Source organism: Aricia agestis, chromosome 12 (assembly GCF_905147365.1).
Source record: "Aricia agestis chromosome 12, ilAriAges1.1, whole genome shotgun sequence".
Lineage (NCBI taxonomy): Eukaryota > Metazoa > Arthropoda > Insecta > Lepidoptera > Lycaenidae > Aricia > Aricia agestis.
In genome coordinates this window covers 8,606,587-8,628,121 of record NC_056417.1, presented here as the reverse complement: position 1 = coordinate 8,628,121, position 21,535 = coordinate 8,606,587, and the positions used below count along the sequence as shown (strand labels likewise).

The 21,535-nt window shown below is 37.7% G+C and overlaps 2 protein-coding genes across 2 annotated transcripts in view; both read right to left on the bottom strand.

Moving 5' to 3' along the window:
* The window catches only part of LOC121732299 (phospholipid-transporting ATPase ABCA1-like), a 47,531-nt gene extending 28,728 nt beyond the window's left edge, over positions 1–18,803 (bottom strand). The window contains exons 1-16 of the mRNA XM_042122138.1: positions 18,692–18,803; positions 15,380–15,620; positions 12,508–12,836; positions 11,303–11,476; positions 8,106–8,353; positions 6,979–7,089; positions 6,387–6,531; positions 5,536–5,709; positions 4,407–4,616; positions 4,184–4,266; positions 3,801–3,930; positions 3,189–3,418; positions 2,489–2,654; positions 1,741–1,974; positions 949–1,090; positions 346–443 (exon numbers count right to left, since the gene is read on the bottom strand). Of these exons, the coding sequence (XP_041978072.1) occupies positions 346–443; positions 949–1,090; positions 1,741–1,974; positions 2,489–2,654; positions 3,189–3,418; positions 3,801–3,930; positions 4,184–4,266; positions 4,407–4,616; positions 5,536–5,709; positions 6,387–6,531; positions 6,979–7,089; positions 8,106–8,353; positions 11,303–11,476; positions 12,508–12,836; positions 15,380–15,618 (2,713 nt within the window). The 5' untranslated portion in view covers positions 15,619–15,620; positions 18,692–18,803. The remainder of the gene's footprint in view (positions 1–345; positions 444–948; positions 1,091–1,740; positions 1,975–2,488; positions 2,655–3,188; positions 3,419–3,800; positions 3,931–4,183; positions 4,267–4,406; positions 4,617–5,535; positions 5,710–6,386; positions 6,532–6,978; positions 7,090–8,105; positions 8,354–11,302; positions 11,477–12,507; positions 12,837–15,379; positions 15,621–18,691) is intronic.
* A 935-nt stretch (positions 18,804–19,738) lies between these two features.
* Positions 19,739–21,535, bottom strand: LOC121732308 (28S ribosomal protein S7, mitochondrial). The gene is made up of 4 exons (XM_042122150.1): positions 21,386–21,535; positions 21,113–21,304; positions 20,142–20,373; positions 19,739–20,024 (listed from the first exon to the last, which is right to left on the bottom strand). Exons 1-4 carry the CDS (start codon positions 21,454–21,456, stop codon positions 19,806–19,808), a joined length of 714 nt encoding a protein of 237 aa, XP_041978084.1. The 5' UTR covers positions 21,457–21,535; the 3' UTR covers positions 19,739–19,805.

Here is a 21,535-nt window from a genome sequence, read left to right as displayed (position 1 = left end):
CTTTACAAATGTATTTTACTGTACTATTTTATTAATCCTTAGTTAAACTAATCATATTAATGATTGTTAAAAACCCAACTTACCCAAGAGAAAACATAACAACGATTGGAAGTCTATTAACTATGCCTCTAAATATTTTTATTATTTATTCCGTTTCAAGATTTTTCAAAGTCACAAAAATTCACTCTGCAAAGTCTCAAAAATAGAATAAATAATAATACTCAGTAATAAAACAGAATTTATTACGTAAGTAGTAAGTACTCGTAACAATATGTTTATGCCGCCGTAGCGCCTAATCTGTTGTTCTGATTTTAATGAGTATGTAATGTAACTAAACTAACTTACATTCCTCCATAGACGCCGCCTCTGAGAAGTCCATTTCGCTGTCCGGTATCGTCATGGTTTCATCAGATTCCGAAGGTGTTTCTATGTCGGAGCCGACTCTATAATCAATAATTTTCAATTTGAAATGCGAAATTGAAATGCTATAAATTCATACTTATTATTAGAAAACAAACTCATGTTTTGCACACACAGACGGTCTGAAAAGACATTATAATTATACACCGTTTAAAATTATACACCGTTTCATAACATAATATTATTATACCACAAACCTAGCAATTATCAATCTTAAACCTTTAAGTGTCTAAACACACTAGGCCGAAGTTACGCGGCGGAAGTTCCGCATGATTACGTCCGCAATGTATTTTAAATAACCGATGACACACTATTCCGTCGCGTTCCGTCCGTATATTGTATGCGTTTGACATTGCGGGCGTAACATGCGGAATTTTCGCCGCGTAACTTCGGCCTAGTGTGTTTAGACAATTAAAAGCAAGAAGTCAGAAAAACTACTCTTGTCTCTAGTTTTTTTAACAACCTTCTGAAATGAAAACCTTAATCAAAGGTTTCCATCGTTTTCTGTGAATGTTATTGATTACTTACGACATGAAAACGTCCTCAAGTGTAGTGGCTATCAGCCCGTAGTTTTTGAACTGGATGGTGTGCATGTTGCTCTCCAGATCAGTCAGCATGGCCTCGAAGACATGAGAGTATTCATTGGGTAGCTTGTATGTAGTCTCCCGACCTAAATTTTAAAACGTTTCAAAGTTTGTGTCCGAACAATATTTTTCTGAACTAACTCATTAAGATGTAGACAATTATTTCTGTAATTGTTCCTTAAATAAGCTCCAAAACTACAGACCATTTCGATTGCACAGATATAAAGCCGTCAATCCATCGCAGCGTACAGAGAGACTACGCATGTGCGTCAAGCTTCGCTTTGTAAGAAAATATATGTGACTGTGTCCACTGCAACCCACGAACACGCTACACATGAATTGACTCACGTAGCTTGCTCGAATACGGTGCACACGTAGCTCAACGCTGGCCACGCTACGCATGCTGTGCACGGGATACACGGAAGCGTGTACATAATATTCAAAACTGTGCTGCGCTACAGTTGTACATAGTCGTGGCCGTGTGCATAGCGTGTGCAGCGTTGACCCACGTAGTCAAACTAATAAATCCGTGCGCCGCGTGTGCCGCGTGGCCGTGCACAGCGTGCGCTGCGGTGGAATGGCGGCTTAAAACAAGGGGAAACCTTTTTTACTGCTAAAATGTACGGCTCCAGTGGGATGCTATTTTGCTTATTCGGCGTCGCAGAAAATAGTCTATATTAGTAGGCATTTTACGTAAATACAATACTTTAATACCTACTGTATATAAAACCCTTACCTTTATCCTCAAACACATTCGTAGCTGGTATATATTTCCTAATCAGCTCCGTGCAGGCTAGCTCGTCGAATTCCTCAGTCTTGACTATGACGAGCGTGTAGCCGATGCCGTAGTGTCTCTTGAGGAAGTAGGGGGAGCCCACACACTGCAGCCGGCCCAAGGACATGATAGCAACCCGGTCGCCGAGGAAGTCCGCCTCGTCCATGAAGTGAGTGGTAAGGATCATCGAACGACCTGGTGAAAGTGGACAAGAATAAAAAAAAACTGGAACCCGTTGAAATAGATAGGTCTGAAGTTAATACAGCTGGTTAACGTATTGGTATTGGTGAATGTATTCTTTCTTTGTAACTTGAATGGCTTTTTTTCAAAAATATACTGAGGATATCTATGGGTATCCTCAGTATATAAGGAAGCTAGAGGCTAGAAGACAGTACAAATCAAGGATAACAACAAAAGCTGCATTTACGTCAGTCAATTTATTATCTGCGCCAATAATCGTTGAATTAGAGCCACAATTCTAAATCGCGCCAACCAATTTTTCTTGGCAACAGCTGTCAACTTAATACAGCTGTGGGCTTCGGCCCAAGCATACCATTTCACTTGGTCGGAGATCCCTCTTGGGACTCTCAACTATTTACCTGCATGAAATTAAGTCAAGTTTGGAAATTCAATACGTCGAGAACTTTCTTGCTCGCATGTGCACTGCTGCTTCTGACCGCCAGACAGACCTGGCGCCTGGTCTACTCACCATCCTTGATCTTCTGCAGCAGTTCCCAGAGCGCGCGGCGCGAGGAGGGGTCCATGCCGGAGGTGGGCTCGTCCAGCAGCACGACGCGCGCGCCGCCGCTCAGCGCGATACCCACGCACAGCCGCCGCTTCTGACCGCCGGACAGGCCATTCGCTTGGTAGTTTTTCTGTAAAAAATATATTTTTAAGCTATTGCTTTGAGCGCGGCGACCGAATCAAGGAATTCCGTCGTTTCAGTTCGGCAGGCTTTGGCTCGGTGTATCTCGGGGGCTGTGCCGGTCGGTGCGACGTTGCCAGACTTCAGCGCGGTGTCTATGTAAGTGTGATTGGACGTATAGGAATAATAATTGCATTAGTTGATAAACATGCTATGCAATAGCTTTACCGCGGCAGTCCCCGAGTGCCACACGTATTTTTATAAGTTGCACGTCCCTAACGTCTGGTAGATTGCTGTGCAAGGATGTCGTGAGTGATCGTGGAACTGTAACGTTTCAAGTATCAAGCAATGCGAGTGAGAGATTTTTACAGTATCCCGTCCGGGTTCCTGCAAAGTTCTAGCACTATAAAAATACATTTCTGTGCGACTTGTCTGGTTTCATAAAATCGTCCATTGTCAACAAAACCTTTGGTGAAAAAAAATTGCTTTTGGTGACGATGGATCGCTATAATACGTTTGGCATTTCATTACAAGTTAGACTTACCTTTTCCTGGAGCTCCAAACTCTCAATGAGATTGTCGATCTCTTCGTTCAGCAGCTTTCCCTTGTATCCCTTGAGTCTGGCGAAGAACTCGAGGTGTTCTCTCACTGTGAGCTCGTTGAAGAGCACGTTGTGTTGGGGGCATAGACCGAGGTTGGCGCGCGCGGCGCTCGTGTGAGTTGTGATATCATGACCGGCGACCGTCACCGTGCCGCGGGTTACCTCCACGTTACCTGAGGAATTGTGAGATCAAATTAATAGAATCTCAGTATTTAATAGCAAGAATATGGCAAAATGAACGGACCTAGGACTCGTTGGGAAGGTTTATGCCCAGTGGGCATAAACATTTCCCAACAGACAGCTTAGGCTTATAAAAAAAAATTGTTAAAAGGTTTTAGGTTTGTATACAATATCATAGAGCTGTTGGAGATTTCTTTTTACTTTTAATAAGGATTACTGATGTTTCATTAAAGTTACCAAACAAATGATTCGGAAACACGAGTTTTTTTTTAATTAATACAGACCAAGATCTCAAAATAAGATACAATAAACCAACTTCATGATTATAACCATAAGTGACTTGCGCATAGAGTCTGTTTTCCTGTATCAACTCACCAGTCAACATGGAGATAGTGGTGGACTTGCCAGCGCCGTTATGACCCAGCAGCACCGTGATCTGATTGTCGTAGATGTTTAAATTCAAATTGTCTACGACTGTATTAGCGCCATATATTTTGGTTAGATTCTGGAATAGAACATTGTTTTGCTTAGAGTAAACAGATTGATACATTGATTTCCTGAATGTGTAGGAACCTATTTTATCGTGTTTTTTTTTTCTTCATCTTGAGGATAATTGATAATGTCATTATTTTCGAACCTTTAACAAGGAAGTGTTTATAGTAATTATTGTTGACGTTAAGGGCATGGGAAAAGTAAATTTAAGCCCCTTTATCTTACTGGGAATTGTTGTGATGTTTAAGATTTTATTGCTAACTTACAGTCATCTTAACACCTATCGGGAGATTCGTAGGATCATTCTCTTTGATGACGCTATCCGGCCTCGTCGTATCTTCTGGCACATCTAAAATAAAAATAAAAACACTTTTGTTCCGTATTCAAATTAAAAAAAAATTAACTGGTCATCTAAAGAAAACGAAAATAAAACTTAGTTCCATATTTAAACCGATTTTAAGTACTAAAAATTATTTAAAAAGTACATACCAGGAGCGACCGTAGGAAACCAGTAACTCTTCTGGAAGGGAAAGTACCACGGCTTGGGCGCGCCGTAGGGTCCAGGTAGCACCTTCTCCAGGTACAGAGCAATGAGCATGTAGAGAATGCTGTCCGCTATGAGGATGATGATGACGTGGCCAAACAATAAACGACCTCCGTCGACTGAGTTGGTGAAGAAGAAATCGCCCCATTGCATGCCTGTGGAATGCAAAGAGATTCTTTATTTCTTCTTTCTAATATTGCAATAAGTATGGATGTAAGCGGGCCCCTAGACGATCAATTTTACTGTGCAATATTCTTCGGTTTCGGTCAATAATGTTGCACAATATGTGACGTATTGTGCAACATTATTGATCGTCTAGGGTTGATGTTGAACTCCTCACAATCTTATTGTCAAATAAATTGTTCAATAATATTACACAATAAAATTGATTTAGGGGCCCAGTGCCCACTGAAATGTGAGGTCATCAATTATTGTGCTTATGCTTATGTACACATCGTCCACTAATTTTAAAAACAAGTAAAAAGTTATGAACAGGAAATCAATGATTCATTTGGATGAAAAATATACCTAACATTCTCGATCGTTATAGTCACATTGAAGAAGAAAATTATTGTAATACTGAATCATCGCTATATTAGGTATATTGACGTCATTCTTTGGCATTCGGAAGACAACCAGTTATAACTGGTTTCAGTGTACAGCTATAGCTGTACACTGAAAATATGTATGTACTTCAAATAGAAACCTTCAGACTAGTAAACCCTAATACTATCAGCAATCGACCTCGTTTTCACGTCGCGTCGTAAGTGACTTTATAGCTGTTTAATAGTTCGTTTAGTGCTGCTGAACCAAATTATCTATAATCTATTCAGTTCTAGGCCTCTTGTAGTGAAAACAGAGTACTTATGCATGACTGTGTTTATTTCCACTAGGCGATAAGCATTAGGCAAAGAAAAGTTAAGATTTTTGGATTTCAAAAATGTGCCAAGATTTGGCAAAATTACTACTGTTTTTTTTATATTATTATTATTATTATTATCACTTAGTTTTGGTAGGTTTTGTTACACCTGCTATACAATATGCAATACAATAGCAGGCTGTAGGAATAACTACCTCCCGAGCTCTCCTGTGAAAACAGCAGCGAGAATCCCAGCGCCATGGCGGTATTGATGCTCAGACAGCACAGCACCTGCACGAACATCGACATGTCCACCTCCATCCACATCAGCATCGCCGGGATGAACGATACGAACCAGATGATCCCACCGAACAGCGCCGCCGTACTGGCTGGAAATGTTTTGGATTTCGAATTTGAATGGTCAGGGGGGTGAGCCAAAACCTTTTCGTTTTCGCTTCGTTATAGAATCTCTGATGAAAATGTATGGAATTGACATAAGCGTTCCTTAATATGATGTTGACGTTCGACTAGTCTTATGTCAATTCTATACATTTTGATCGGCGATTCTATAACGAAGCGAATACGAAAAAGTTTCGGCTAAATGGCCTGGTTTAAAACAAAATTGAGTTCCAAAATTCCACCGTAACATACATACTTACATACATACAGAGCAAGTTAAATAAAAGCTTTTAAAAACCGTTACTGGCTGAATATTTAAAACATGCCGCACAGATTTGTCGTGCTGGCTGGTAGTAACTGTTTGAATTTAAAATTTGATTAGAGAATATTGCTGGCCGAATATATTTAAAATTAATTGAATAGGCAAGTGGGTGTTACTTTCTTAATTCAATTCAGGTTCTAAAAATGTGCTTCTAGAGAGTTCTAGAGGCAAGTTGAAGGCTAAATTGATAAGAAGATAGGGAATACTGACAAATAGCTTCAGGGGTAGATACTTGCAAAATAAAGTAAGTTATATGTGTTTGTAGCCAAATTAATTTATTGTACCCAGACATCTGACGCTGAATTTAGTTACCTACAATCGTCTTTGGTATATCTCTAAACTTACCTTTCGAGAAGAACCCACTGATCATGAAACAGAAGAAGATCATGCAGGACATGTACAGCAGCAGGTAAAACAGCAAAACGGTGGAAGGAGTGTTGGTGAACACAGAGTACTCGCTAAACCCGTCTTCTGTAGTGAACCAATTTATCTGGAATTGAAAAAATACTAAGCGAAATATGAACCGGTGGTACGCACTATAGTGTCGACGTTGAGAAAAAAGAATGTAAAAAAATTTACTCTGAATTGATGTCTAATTTATGATTATGGCTTTAGCATCCGACGAAGACTAAGGAGTGTTACAAGTTGCCTCCACATGTCTAAGGCTGGTATAAATAGTCAGTACTCAAGATGCGATCCGGTCTCAAGACGCGGTTAGGCTCTGTGATTAGTCCAAATTTTGACAGCCAACCAATCACAAAGCCTGAACCGTGTCTTGAGACTGAGATGCATCTTGAGTACTATTTGCCTTAGTCAAGGGCGCAGCTACCAAACGGATGAAATAATAGTAATTCTGATGTTTATTTCAATTGAAAGTTTAATTTTTGTTCATTTGAAAATGTGTAATTCACAAACTCTACTTATGTCTACTGCTCACCTTTAATATGAGCAGAAGTAGCAGTGACGCAATTAATAGATAGATGAATTGTTTACAGAACCACGCAGTCCAGTGCAACCATGACGGGAGACCCATTATCTTCATAGTTTCCTGAAAACAACTTAAATATTAAAAGCGCCCATAAGAGCGTTAAAGTGGTTAACCACGTTACAGCTACGATAAGAAAAGTGGTCATTCTATTAAGATAGTAATACCGAGTGCATTTAACTAGTGCAGGAGCACTTAAAATTAATAATTACGGTACATTTTCACTATACGTTCTTGAGTGCTGAAAACTATAAACCGCAATTTCGTTGCGTAGGTATTACATCTTTTTTCTCATGCTGGTAGTATATAATATTTTGTCCAGGATAAAATATAACCTTTTTTTTAACATGCTTTACGCATCCCCGGCAAATTGGGGATATCGGCCGGGGTATGTGGGACTCCTGTCTCCCCACTAAAACCCAATGGTGTTCCACTCATCGCTTAGGCAGAGTTGCGGGTACGATAGAACCTACCGCAACTCTACCAGCGATCATCTACAGACCCGACACCACCCCGCTACTCGGGGGGCCGCGACGCGCAGGAACACCTTGCGCATCACGGCTCTCTCTCTAGGACTCGGTGCAATGGGCGGCGGTACTAGTACCCGGCTAATGTAAGTCGCCGCGGAAACTCCGTCGCGTGCGTCTTCTCCTCGGCCGTTTCAAAGGGTCGAGCGCCTCGCGTTCTCTCCTGCGCTCGGCCTCCTCTTTTGCGGTGATGACTTCCTGGGCAAAGTCATTTACTGCCTGCCATGCGATCTCACTGCTCAGCATTGCCCGGATTAAGGATAAAATATAACCTAGGTCCTTTCTACCGACTAGTATCTCTATGCCCACTTTTAGACACTTAAAGACATTTCTAAACCTGAAGATCAAAACAGGTTGACAGACAGACATTTTCGCAGTTGTAATATTAGTAGCTAGGGGTCCACCCCGGCTCCGCCGGCCTATAGCACTCAGGGACATATTTTTAGCTATACATTGGTGAAAGAATTTTTGGAAATCGGTCCAACAGTTCCTAAGATGTGCATGTAAACAAACAAACAAACTCTTCAGCTTTTTATTATTAGTACAGATTACCTTTAATTGCAGTTCTTTCTCGACCGTAACAGCTCGTATGATATTCACAGCTGTGTAAGTAAAACTTAGCATCATGAACATGGGGAATAAAGCTATTAGGGCCTCCACAGCGTTGTCCTCTATGTACGGCGGGTGTGGGTATCTTTGGATGTTCACCGAAAACTGTCTAAGGTTCTCCCCAGTCAGCTGCGAGATTAACTCCATCGATATGGCATGCTGTAGAGCTATGAACATCTCGTTCACGTAACCTGCGAAGAGAGAAAATATTACACAAGATGTTGTGTGTATGTACCATCGATGAAATTGATCCATGGTCAGTTGACCCACGTCATTTGGTAGGCTTATATCAATTGCTCGTTAGTCATTATTTGCGGGCTGGGTTTGACATAACACAACCAAAATACCTAGGTTCACCATCTGCTTATTATGAATTAACTTCTTTGAAAGTAGGTACAATCTGCGCGCGGGCGAACAAGAATTATAGTATCCCGAGAAAACCGTACACTTTCCTGCGCTAATAAGTATCCCATAATAGGTATATCCATCCCCTTTCATATAGATAAATGATAAGAGAGTCGACCTACGCTATATCTGTGCCAAATTTTATCAAAATTGGCCTAGTAATTTCGGAGCCTAATTGATGCAACAAACGAACAAACTTTTGTTCTTCATAATGACTAATGAGTATATAAAAAGTGACAGTTCCCCGGGTATTGATGGATTTGCCTCAAAGACTATAAAACGTAAGTATAAAATCTGAAATTTTGTTGCCTCTAACACATTTGATTAACCTCAGTCTTAGCACTGGAACTTTTCAAACGAAGTGGAAAATCGCTAAGGTAATCCCGATACACAAAAGCGGACCCAAGCATAACCCAACCAACTACAGGCCGATTTCCATTCTAGGAACTTTTTCAAAAATCCTTAAAAAGGTTATTAATGAGCGACTTATATCATATCTTGAGTCCAATAATATAATTTCTCATCAACAATTTGGCTTCAGACAAGGTAAGTCCACGGAAGATGCTGTATCTCTATTGACAAAAATAGTGACCTCTTATCTAGATAGTAAAAATAAATGTATTGGTGCTTTTCTAGACTTGGCAAAAGCATTTGATACGGTGGCGACGCTAATATTACTAAAAAAATTGGCGATTACCTCAGTGATAGCGAAAATATTGAATTTGGAGTCCCACAGGGAAGCGTACTAGGCCCAACACTATTCACTATTTATATAAATGACATTCAAGGTGTCCTCAAAGGCAAGGCTGAGTTAATCACCTACGCAGATGACACAGTTCTTATATTCCATAATAAATCCTGGCAAAAAGTCATTAAGGAGGCCCAAATTGGCATAGATGCAATGAAAAAGTGGCTTGATCTAAACTTGAACGTAAAAAAAACTAAATACGTATGCTTCTTTAAAACCCAGGCAACTGCTGCAAAACATTCACTAAAACTCAAGATCCACCTGCCCACATGTAGTTTATTGACATGCTCTTGTGAGGAAATTGAAAAAGTAGATCACATCAGGTATCTCGGTGTCTTAATAGATGAACGACTAACTTTCAAGCCCCACATTGAGCTAGTAGCTAAACGCACAAGAAAAATCATCTTCTTAATGAGGCTTCTGCGGAACTCGGCAAGCAGGAACGTTCTTCGCCTGGTTTATATGTCCCTGTGTGAATCCGTAATTTGCTACTGCCTCACTATATGGGGTGGTGCTGGAAAGTCTACTATGATACATCTGGAAAGAGCTCAGAGATCGGTCTTAAAAGTAATGTTGAGGAGGCCTCTTTTGTATCCTACAAAACTATTGTATAATGAACTATCTCTACTCAATCAAAAAATCAAAAATCAAAATCAAAAATCAAAAATCAAAAAATCTTTATTTTCATTAAATTTACATATTTGCAATGTGTAACTCAATGTAAGGCAACTTTATATTCTAAAGCTAGTTTTAAAACAACACCGTATATATCTTCAACGTGGTGACTTTTCTAATATTAGTCGTCGAGTTTTTAGGGTTCAAAGTGTCAAAGTAAAGTCCACTTTTGCCCAACACATGCAGGAATTTATGCTTACCTTTATATACAACAAAGTCTTAAAAGCTTGCAGCCTCCAAGGAAGTATACAAATGGTTACAAAATAAATCCTACGACGAAATCGAATCCTTCATAAGAGTAGTATCATAATAACCATACATACACGCACGTACGTACGCACTCACGCATGAATACACACACACACACACACACACACACACACACACACACACACACACACACACACACACACACACACACATAATTGCAAAGTTTTATTTTGTATTAAAAAAAACGATTCTATGTAATTACATAAAATTATTATTATTGGTAAGACCACTCATAGACTCCACGAGACAGGCCAGACCTAGTGTGGAGTCCACTAGTAATTAAGTTGTACTTTGTAAAATTTAATGCAATAAACAATTATTATTATTATTTTTATTAATATATAACTCTATAGATAAAGATAATAACAGAACGATAAAATTACGGGGAAGAACACATTGTTTAGTAACCGCAAGAAAATGTTTTCGTGAAAACACCTCATTTGACACTTCATCAGCTATTGTGGTTAAGGGCCAATAAGTCTTATTGTGAAGACAATAATTGGTAACTTACTTAGGAAGAGCTACTAAACAGTAAATAATAGCATAAACAATAGCGTATATTGTTGCTTTAAAGTTCAGAATGAGGCTACATATACCTTTCATCTATCGTCGGTCATTTCTTATGTGAATTGTGAAAGGAAAGATGGTCCAGAACTTATCTAAGAAACGTCATAAACGAAGATGTTTTAAGCTATTGCATAGCTTTTATCGCAGGCTTTAAGCAAAGCGACCGAATCAAGAAATTCCGTAACGAAAAACACCTTACATTCGTCTAACGTCGTTCAGTAGACGTCGGCTCGGTATGTCTAGGGTTGCGACGATATCTGGTAACGTCGCGACGTTACCAGACTTCGGTACGTGTTCGGTGTGGCTAGGGACGCGGCGTTGCCAGACTTCGGTGTTTGTTTGCGAGCGACTAGACGCATACGAATTATAATTTCATAAGTTGACAAAAAAATGCTATGCAATAGCTTTACCGCGGCGTCCGCGGCAGTCTCCGAGTGCCACAAGTATTTTTTATAACAGTAAATTGGTACTGTACCTGGGTCATTTCCCCCCTCATAGGAGTACGGGAACCTGGGTCCAGGTAGCGCGAATATGGGGAACACCAGGTCGGTGTTCCAAGACCTTCCGCCGGTGCCGTAGAAGGTGTTGAGTCGGGGTCGCTCCGGGAAACGCAGCTTGTACCACATGTCACCAGGCAGCTCCTCCGAATCTGTAAAGAGAAGTTGGTAGAAAAGGGATAAAGGATAATTCATACTAATAGGTATTATAAAGTGCTTCTGTCTGTCTGTACCGCTGAACGGATTTTGATGAAATTTGGTATGGAGATACCTTGAGTCCCGGGAAAGGATATAGGATACTTTGTATCTCGGAAAAATGTACGGTTCCCGCGTGATAAATGAATTTTGGCGCAATGGAGTTGCGGGCGTAATCTAGTGTAGAATAAAGATTTAGTTTATACTCTTGCTTAGGTTTGAGAATCAGCTTTTAATTTTTGTCCGACTGAATGTTTTTTGACTGAAGGTGGATGTTTCTAAAAAATCATATCATATTCTCTACATTTTAATTTCTTCTTAACATTTTAATTTAAAAAAACTGGGAAATGAACTTTCGGTAAACCTAATTCTTCAAAAACCTTTTAGATTCCGGGCTGAAGTCAAAGCTTCGGTTGGATTGAAGGATGTTAGACAAACGGGAAATATTGTATCTATACGTTAATGCTCGTTCTAAGTACTTTAGTCAAACAAAATATCGTCATTAGGAATCCTACTGCGACTAGCGAGGTTAATGTGTGGATGCTCGACCAGGGCCTAGGTCAAGTTTATTTAAGTACGCCATTCTCCTATTTTATGTCGAGTGTCAAGTGTACAAGATTATAAGTGGTGTGGCTTACTAGAAATTACCCAGTAACCTTCATACCTAGCAAAAGGCCCGTATGTCGCGCACGATAGACTGAACTATTTCCATTGTCCACCATTTGCTTTGTTATAGATATTGCGGTGGGTTGATCGTGCTCGGCCGCTTGTACCACGATACCGTTTTGAGACTCAAGCAATCGAACGAGAATCCCGCATCCTACTCTAACAAACGTGAAATGACGTTGTTAGAGCAGGACGCGGCATTCTCGTCCGATTGTTTGAGTCTCAAAACGGTTTCGTCTTGCTCGGAGACACGGAGAGTGGAGCACCATGGTGATTGTGTTTAAGAAAGCTATACAATATAATAGCCCATGCAAATACTCACGTAACAAATTATCATCGAACTCCACAGCGGCAAGCACTTCTCGAATTACAGCCTCGTCATAATAAATAGACTTCAGATCTTCGCTACTGTTATAAGCAGTGACACGGACGAGGCCTTTCACTATGTTTATAATTTCAGTCGTGTTCCAGTTGTCTATGATGTCTGGAGGTATCTCCAGGTCGGGTGGCAGTTCAAAGTCTGGCGGGAGCTCAATCTGGTTTATTAGGTTTCGTACAGCCAAGTTGACTACGGCATTGCGTATCACATTCTCGAGTACGGGGCTTTCTGGAGAATACGCTATTGATATCTTGGTGTAATTCATGATGAACCTGAAAAAGTATGTAACTTTAATACTGGTATGAATTGAAGACGTTAGTAGAAAAAAACAATTATTAACATTTTGTAATATACGGACATTTATGGGTTCCGTAGCCAAATGGCAAAAAACGGAACCCTTATAGATTCGTCATGTCTGTCTGTCTGTCTGTCTGTCCGTCCGTATGTCACAGCCACTTTTCTCCGAAACTATAAGAGCTATACTATTGAAACTTGGTAAGTAGATGTAGTCTGTGAACCGCATTAAGATTTTGATACAAAAATGGAAAACATATTAAAAATTTTAGGGGTCCCCATAGGTACAACTGAAACAAAAAAAGTTTTTTTTTTCATCTAACCTATGCGTGTGGGGTATTTATGGATAGGTCTTTAAAAATGATATTGAGGTTTCTTATATCATTTTTTTCTAACCTGAATAGTTTGCGAGAGAGACTCCTCCAAAGTGGTAAAATGTGTGTCCCCCCCTCTAACTTCTAAAGTAGGGGCATGATAATTCTAAAAAAATATATGATATACATTACTATAAAAACTACCAACGAAAATTGGTTTGAACGAGATCTAGCAAGTAGTTTTTTATACGTCATAAATAGTAAACCTTAATTTAACTTTCATTAAATCAACTGCAATATAAAAATAAATCAAAAACCTTTTAATTTTATAGAAATAAACCTTATTGCTGCTGCGGAACCCTTCATGGGCGAGTCCAACTCGCACTTGGCCGGTTATCGTGATCTTTCACTCACGCCTTCAATTTTATTAAAAGTTATGTTACGATTACATACTAGTAACTACGAGTCTAGACTCTAGAGACCAATCATAGAAATTATTTCAATAATTTGCGTTGTTATAATTTTAACGAATTTGTTTATTGATAACTTTATTGGGAATGCAATCATATAGATAAGGATTGCCTGTTTAATCAAATCTACTGATAGGCAAATATTTGTATTTTGTTGTATTTTCACCGCAAATTTGTACAACGTACATAATATTGTTGTACTAATATAGAGTGTATTATATAGGTAGAGTTAGATTGTCATAAGATTGAAAATATTAATGTACTAGCTGTTGCCCGTGACTTCGTCCGCGTCAGCAAAATGTGATAGCAAAGATAATAAAAAGAGAGAAAAAATCCCCTTTTTAATTATATCCTCCTCCTTTTCGGAAGTCGGTTAAAAAGTAGCCTAAGTTATTCCTTACTACATCAGCTATGTGCCTAAAAAAGTCGTCAAAATCGCTCTAGTCATTTTAGAGATTAGCCGGAACAAACAGACAGACAGACAGACATACAGACAAAAATTGTAAAAAATGTTGTTTTGGTGTCTGTACCCTATATACATACATTCATATGCATTTAGTAAAAAACGGTTCTTTCAATATTACAAACAGACACTCCAATTTTATTTATATGTATATGTTATACATATGTATATGTATGTATATGTATATAGATACACTAAATTTTGCATGGAGAATTAACCTAAGATTGATTTCTGCGTATAAGCTTTCAACACTTAAGTTATGTTCACAAAATTTGAATCTAATTTATTATACTTACCTAATTATAATATTAGGTGGTACATAATTTATGTTTGAATCAACCTAGTTTACAATAAGCAGATGTTATTGCTTATCACTTATCAGCCCCACCTCCGCAAGCTAGGTCAAGAGCGCGGATCAATAAAATACAGTGGAGTACCTTCCACCTGTAGGGCAATTTAAAGTTCTTTTTAGGGCTCCTTAGTCAACAAGGAACCCTTATAGTTTCGGTCTATCCGTCCATCTGTCTGTGTGTCTGTCCGTCTGTCTGTCCGCTGTTTTGCTCAGAGACTATTGGGTGTACCTACAAGCCGTAATTCGGCATGATTGCACATATTAATAATGATACTGAGAAAATAGTATATAAAATCTTTAAAAAATATATGCTTTTTATTTAGCTTGTCCCTCGGGCACCCCTGAGATTATATCAAAGGGTTTTCGTGGTTGGTTACCAGGCAGTGGCGGCAGAGTTGCAGTGATCGGAATGTGGGCCATTTACTCGTTTTAAAAAAACCGGTCAAGTGCGTATCGGACGTATCACGTAATATAGGGTTTCGTAATACCGCCAGTATTTGATAATTTTTGTATGGTCAATGAATGTAGGTACATTTCTAATGTTCATATATTTTCACAAATGGATCCCTAAATTGTAAAATATTATTTAATACTCGTAAGTAATATTTTTTAAAAACCTATCCAACGACACCCAACACGGTGGGATAGACGCGAAAAGAAATCATCGCCGCTTGATGTGTAGGGGAGGCCTTTGGGTGTTTGTGCACTACACGGAATTTTACCATCCGGTCCCGATTTCTTACGTTTTAATATGGCAAATGTGAAAGCTATGAACGCCGGACGGTAAAATTCCGTGTAGTGCACAAACGCCCTTTACATGGCCAATTTCGTTCGGCCAATGGAAAACGAATTTGGGCAACTTGTATTTTTTGTCGCAGTTAATAAGCACCGTACCCTACCTCATCTTCTCCTACAAACTTACAAAACTCTCGACGAGTATTCCAACGAGTATGCCGGTATGGGCGGATACTCCCTCATGCCGTGCTCGGTCGGCTCTATCTGGGACCGCAGCAGCAACACCAGCGCCATGGTGGCCACCGGCAGCAGCAGCTCCACCACCGTCTGTATCGGGTGCCGCCATTGCTGGAGGAAGTTCTTCCACATCAGCAGTCTGAACTTCGTCCACGCACTCGCCTCCACCGCTTCATGTCTGGCTCTCATTTCTAAAAAAATAAATTTTCTTTTAATTTGTGATTTAAATAAATGAATAAAACAAATAAACATTTATTTGAACCAATAGGACTTTACACTACAATAATAATTATTGCATGATTGATTGCGTTGCATTGATTTGTTGCATAGATGCGTAGATTTTGTATAATTTGATAAAGGGTCTAGTGTTTTTTAATGATTCGCGTTTCCCAAACCAACCTTAAGGTTTTAAATATTTATAAGTTGTCATTTTTCCTATTTTCCCAATAGGACAATCTTCAATACATGCAATAAGCCTTTCGTGAGGTAAAATGATTTGATAACTGCTGACAAAAATGATAAATATAAACTTGTACCTAATTACTCATGACTGTGTAGTGTGTACCTATAATATGCGTAGTGTAGTTGATAATTGATTCATTGATCATGAGCACTAAAAGTCCATCGCATTAACGTGGTGCTTTTCATAATATCGTGTAACTAAGTTACTAACTTACTACAACTACAAGGCCGAAGTTACTATACGATTCGGTAAGTTTACAAATTGGAAAATAGGTAACTTTTGTAATTTTATTGACTCTAATGATAAGGACAGTGAGAGACAGTGTCTTCATGAATGAACCATTGATAAATAGGTAATTTACAAATTACATGGCAAAAGATTAAATTTAGACACAGTTTACACGGTCAGTTTGCCATCAATCTGGCGTCAATCTGAGACTGAGAGATTGATGACAGATTGATGGCTAAAAAGTACCGTACTTAGGTAAGTAATAAAGAAATGATCAGTCCGTCTAATAGATCAAACTTGTTAGACGTTCAGTTTCGCGTCCATCTTACCAGAAAGGGTTTATCTCACGAACCACTGGAGCAATTTTTATATTATTTGGCACAGATAAGAAGTATACCACGTAAAGGATCATAGGCTATTTTTTGTGAAATAACTAATTTGTCTGTAAAATATCTAATTCACGCGGGCCTTCTTTTTCTCATCTAAGTCATTACTCCACTTCATTATTGACGTTCAAATCTCCAATTGCTCCAAAGTCCAAAGTTTGTGCGACAAGTGTGGCAGGCCGCACAAACTTTGAAGTTTGATAACTGCAGTTCCCTAGTAGGTTCACAAAATTTCTATCATCTACTTTTTGCGATATACCTACCTACTTATCTAATTTAGGGCTCATAAAATAGAGTCTACCAGATCCTCACGACAATAGAAGAAAACAATCATGTTTTGCGAAGAAGTTATTAAGGTTGTTCAAATCTTTAATTCAACATTATACTTAATTGCTAAGTACAACTTAAAAGTTTTTGCGATAAACAAGATCTAATTTTAAAATTGTCTGAACTTCTGCCACATAAAACTTGTGCGTTTTTTTATACATGTAGGTAAGTACGGATTTTTTTTAAACTTCTTTTAGCCATGTTATTAAAAGAAGCATTTTTTATACATTTTATGATTTATAATTTCCGGATAATATTGTCCGAATCGTCGTAGCACGTTTAAATACATGTGATTAGAGTTCGCGTAGGAGTAGACAGACTAGAGTTAGCTCTCAATTCACAGACAGACGGACGGAAGCACAATTGTCTATTAACATAGACCTCAATGCAGTTGACCTGCTTAATATAGGAATGCTAAACATAAAATAGTTGGTTACAATTAATATTATTCTGAAGTCTTCAGGATTTCGTAGCAATTTTCGTAGAAGTAGCTACGAAATCTATCTCTATCAAAATTGCTAAATTAATATTTTTAGCGAAAATGATTGGTTGATATTATAATAACAGTATTATTTACGAGAGATTTATTTTTGTTATTATTGTTGTGAAATAAGCAATACCACGGGCTCACAGAAAACCGGCCTGAAACAGCGCTTGCGCTGTGTTTCGCCGAGTGAGTGAATTTACCGGAGGCCCAATCCCCTACCCCAGGGTTTCCTAATCTTTTTCAGCCTGCGGCACAGTTACACGTAAAATATATTGTCACGACGTGGCGCCCTACTCTACCTAGCTATTAAAAAAAGATACATAAATAAATACCTTTCGTTCAATCATCTACCTGATTTACATAATTAATATTATAATTTAATTTTATAATAATTACGTATTTGTGGTTTTGGATATTATGATGGAGATCGAGTCACGGGCGCCCTTCTTGCCTTTCCACGGCGCACCAGGGCGCCGCGGTGCACAGTTTGGGAACCCCTGCCCTACCCTATTCCCTTCCTTACCCTCCCCTACCCTATTACCCTATTCCCTCTTAAAAGGTCGGCCACGCACCTGCAACTCTTCTGATGTTGCGAGTGGCCATGGGCGACGGAAGTTATTTTCCATCAGGCGAACCGTTTGCTCGTTTGCTTCCTTATTATATTTAAAAAAAAGTATAATATGTATGTCATTATTTTCGTAGTAACTAGCTACGAAACCTCTTTGTAGCATAATTAAAAAAAAGGTTGTTATTTCATTATAGATAGTTATCTACTTTATCTAATTTTAACACCTGTAGACGTAAATCAAAGGATATTATCAATCAATAATAATATTTTCCGTTATCACATATCAGGCATGTGAGGATCGTGTGACTAATTCTATTGATATTATAATGCTAATTTCTTTTATTGCAGAATTTTCTTATTCTTTTGTTGTACCTATTTTCTTATATAGATATAGCTAAGTAGGTACTGTTTATTTCATAGAGTGCGGTTGGAGGATAATTTGTAATAATTATAAAAATAATATCTAGGTGTTTCGTTTCCGTAGTTCAATTAAATAAAATATTATGCTACAGGATAGGTAGTAGGTACTACGTACTATTTAAACTGATAGTATTTTCACTCTAGACTTATTTAGTTTTTGTAATGAATAGCGGTAATGAATGGGAATTACTTATTGCACCTAGTGTAGGCTCAAGATTAAAGATGAAACTAATGATTGAAAAAGCTTAATTAATGCAACAAGTCATTTATCAGCATATTTATTATGAAATATATTTCAGGCGTAGTCAGGTAAAATTTTATTATCTCTTAATTAGCTGAAGCATGATTAGGTACTGGCTAAATAACAAAATCAATCTACTCACTGGTTTGGGCACTGAAACTTCTTCAAGCTCTAGCACATTTAGTCCAAACATGAGTCACTATAGCCTTTAAACTTTTTTACGTTAACGATAATGCACAACACACAATGTAGTCGGTTCGCCAGCTGCCGCGTATATGAGTAAACGTAACTGTGTTATCATTTTTATAGATATAGATAATGGTTACTATTGTTTTGCGATCCCTATGATATTTTTTGGTGTCACATAATAATCGATAGGCACGATTTCCGGGTGCCTCTGTGTAGCTATAGAATTATCGTTGAGAAATAGGTTACACCCAGGTAAGTGAGACTGAGGGGCCCTGAACTATAGATAATTACTTCAGACCGTAACATTTTAACTGTCAGTTCGAAGCACCAAAATCTAAAAGTAGACTTGAATTAATTGAACTGAATGGGTTTGATTGAACGTAGGATTTGCAAGGTTCCAAACTACACCTTGTATTCTTTCGCATTATCTTTTTTTGGGTTTCGTACCCAAAGGGTAAAAACGGGACCCTATTACTAAGACTTCGACGTTTGTCCCTCTGTCTGTGTCTGTCTGTCTGTATGTCGCCAGGCTGTACTCAAGAACCACTACAGCTAGACTTCTGAAATTTTCACAGATTGTGTATACTTGTTGCCGCTATAACAACAAATACTAAAAATAAAATAAATTAAATATTGAAGTAAAATCAAAATAAATTAATCCCATACAAAAAACATGATTATATTGTTTTTTTTTTTTTTTTGCTCGATCTCAATAATGGCAACAGGCAGGCACTCGAAATGTTCACAAAATACTCAATTGCATTTATAACTTAATAATTTATAATAAAATTAATATAAACTAAATAATTAAGGGGGACTCCCATACAAAAAACACAATTTTCAGCCTATTTTTTCATAAATGGAGGCTTTAGGGCCGGAAAATTATTTGGGCGCTGCCTCATACGCGACTATCTAACCACAGACTACAAAATTTCTTATTAAAAGTAATGTTACCATTATTTTGGTAACAGCTGCAGGTTAGTATAAAAAATATAATATATACTTTGTATGTAAGTATATTTATTTCTAAAACTATAAACAAATAAATACATTGCTTTCTAATAAAGTTATTGCCATCTGTAATGCGCATATGCTCTGTTTGCCTCGCACTGTCTGTGCAGATCTTGTTTTCTCTTGATTACTTTGCCTGTGTTGTTAGCAGCATCAATCAACTCCCAGGCAAACTGTTCTGGGAAATGCACTGTTCTCTCCCTGTCCTTCGCAGCCTCTAAAAGCCATTTGATAGACAGGAACAAGGACCGATGGTCAGTAATAGGACAGGGTACCTGAAAATCATAAGGGCATTATAAATAGACAAATAATTACAAGTTTAAACTGTCATTTCAGATTTTTTTTAGTTCATGAAATATGTGTAACTTTCTTTTATTTTTACTTCAACATACCTGATAAGTAATACCTCCTCTCTTTATTGGCAAAAGATGAAGTAAGGGCTTACAGTTTTCCACAGCCTTATGCAATATCTCTTTCGGACATAATTCTATCTTTGACTTGTTTTCAGGAGATGCTAAGTGATACCTCTCTATTTGAACTCTTTTGATATTTTCAAATGCTTTTTCAACAAGTTCCCGAGCCAATTTTTTGTTTCCCTTCTTCATAACATGATTTATTACTTTACTGAAAAAATAATTGTATCATTTAACTCTATGATGGTATGTTAACATAATGATTATATTTTATATTTAATGGTTTGAGTCTAATGTGCTTAGAAATTATCTTGACAAACAAGGTTACAATATTGTATAAAATAAGTTGTTACAGCAACTAGCATCTATAGCTTGCTTAGCACAGGGATTAAAGGGGATTAAAATTTGCTTCCGGTCTTCGTAGACAAAATATAACTATAGTTTTTAAATAAAGATCCTATATTTAAGTAAATAAGGTCTTAGATTCATTGTCAATGTAATTTTATTTTTAAGTGCATTTTGTGAACTATTTTTATTACCCATTGTTTAGTGTGGGAAAATTGATAATTCCACCCTCAATGAATCTACATTGCTAAAGCGCTAGAGAAATTATGTAACATTTTATAAATGTTTATAATTTATAAATGTTTATAATACGAAAACAATAGGTCGTAAAACTTGCTCGAAACACTTACATTAAAAATTATATCTGTTGTCGATGAATCTACGACCTTATATACTTTAAAACAGGACCTATTTTCCAAGAGACTGTAGTTATTTCCTGTCTTTATCTATTTCCTCAGGATCGACAATTCCCGTGCTAGGGCAGCAGATCTCCTTATTAGTAAGGTCTGATGTTTCTGATCTCCTTATTAACAAGGTCAAGATGATTTAAAAATAACTATATTTAATAATAGAATTATTAAACTTTTATAATATCAGAAACTTACTCTACTAATGGGTCGTGGTAAACTGAAGATGTCTGATACACAGCAGGAGGTTTTACTGGAATAGCTGCTATTTTACTCAATTCGTTCATTTCAATAATTTTAGCTTGGTCCTCTTTCCTATATATAGGATTTTGAAAAAAATCTGCAAAACTCGTTCCTTTAGCATATTTGTTTCGTACCGGAACAGGGAAGCTGAAAAGGTGCAATCAGATAATTTATTAAAACGAAAATAGTGAACGACTTTACTACTATTACTATTAATCTATTACCTACCTTTGAAAAGATGGTGTTATATATTTTAGGGGACACTTGGAGAGTAGTGCAATTCCTCTTAATTTACTCATTTTATGGTAAGGTTTATAATGTTATTCAGTGGTAATTATTTAAAAAGTATTATTTTACTAAAACATTAGGTTTGAGGTT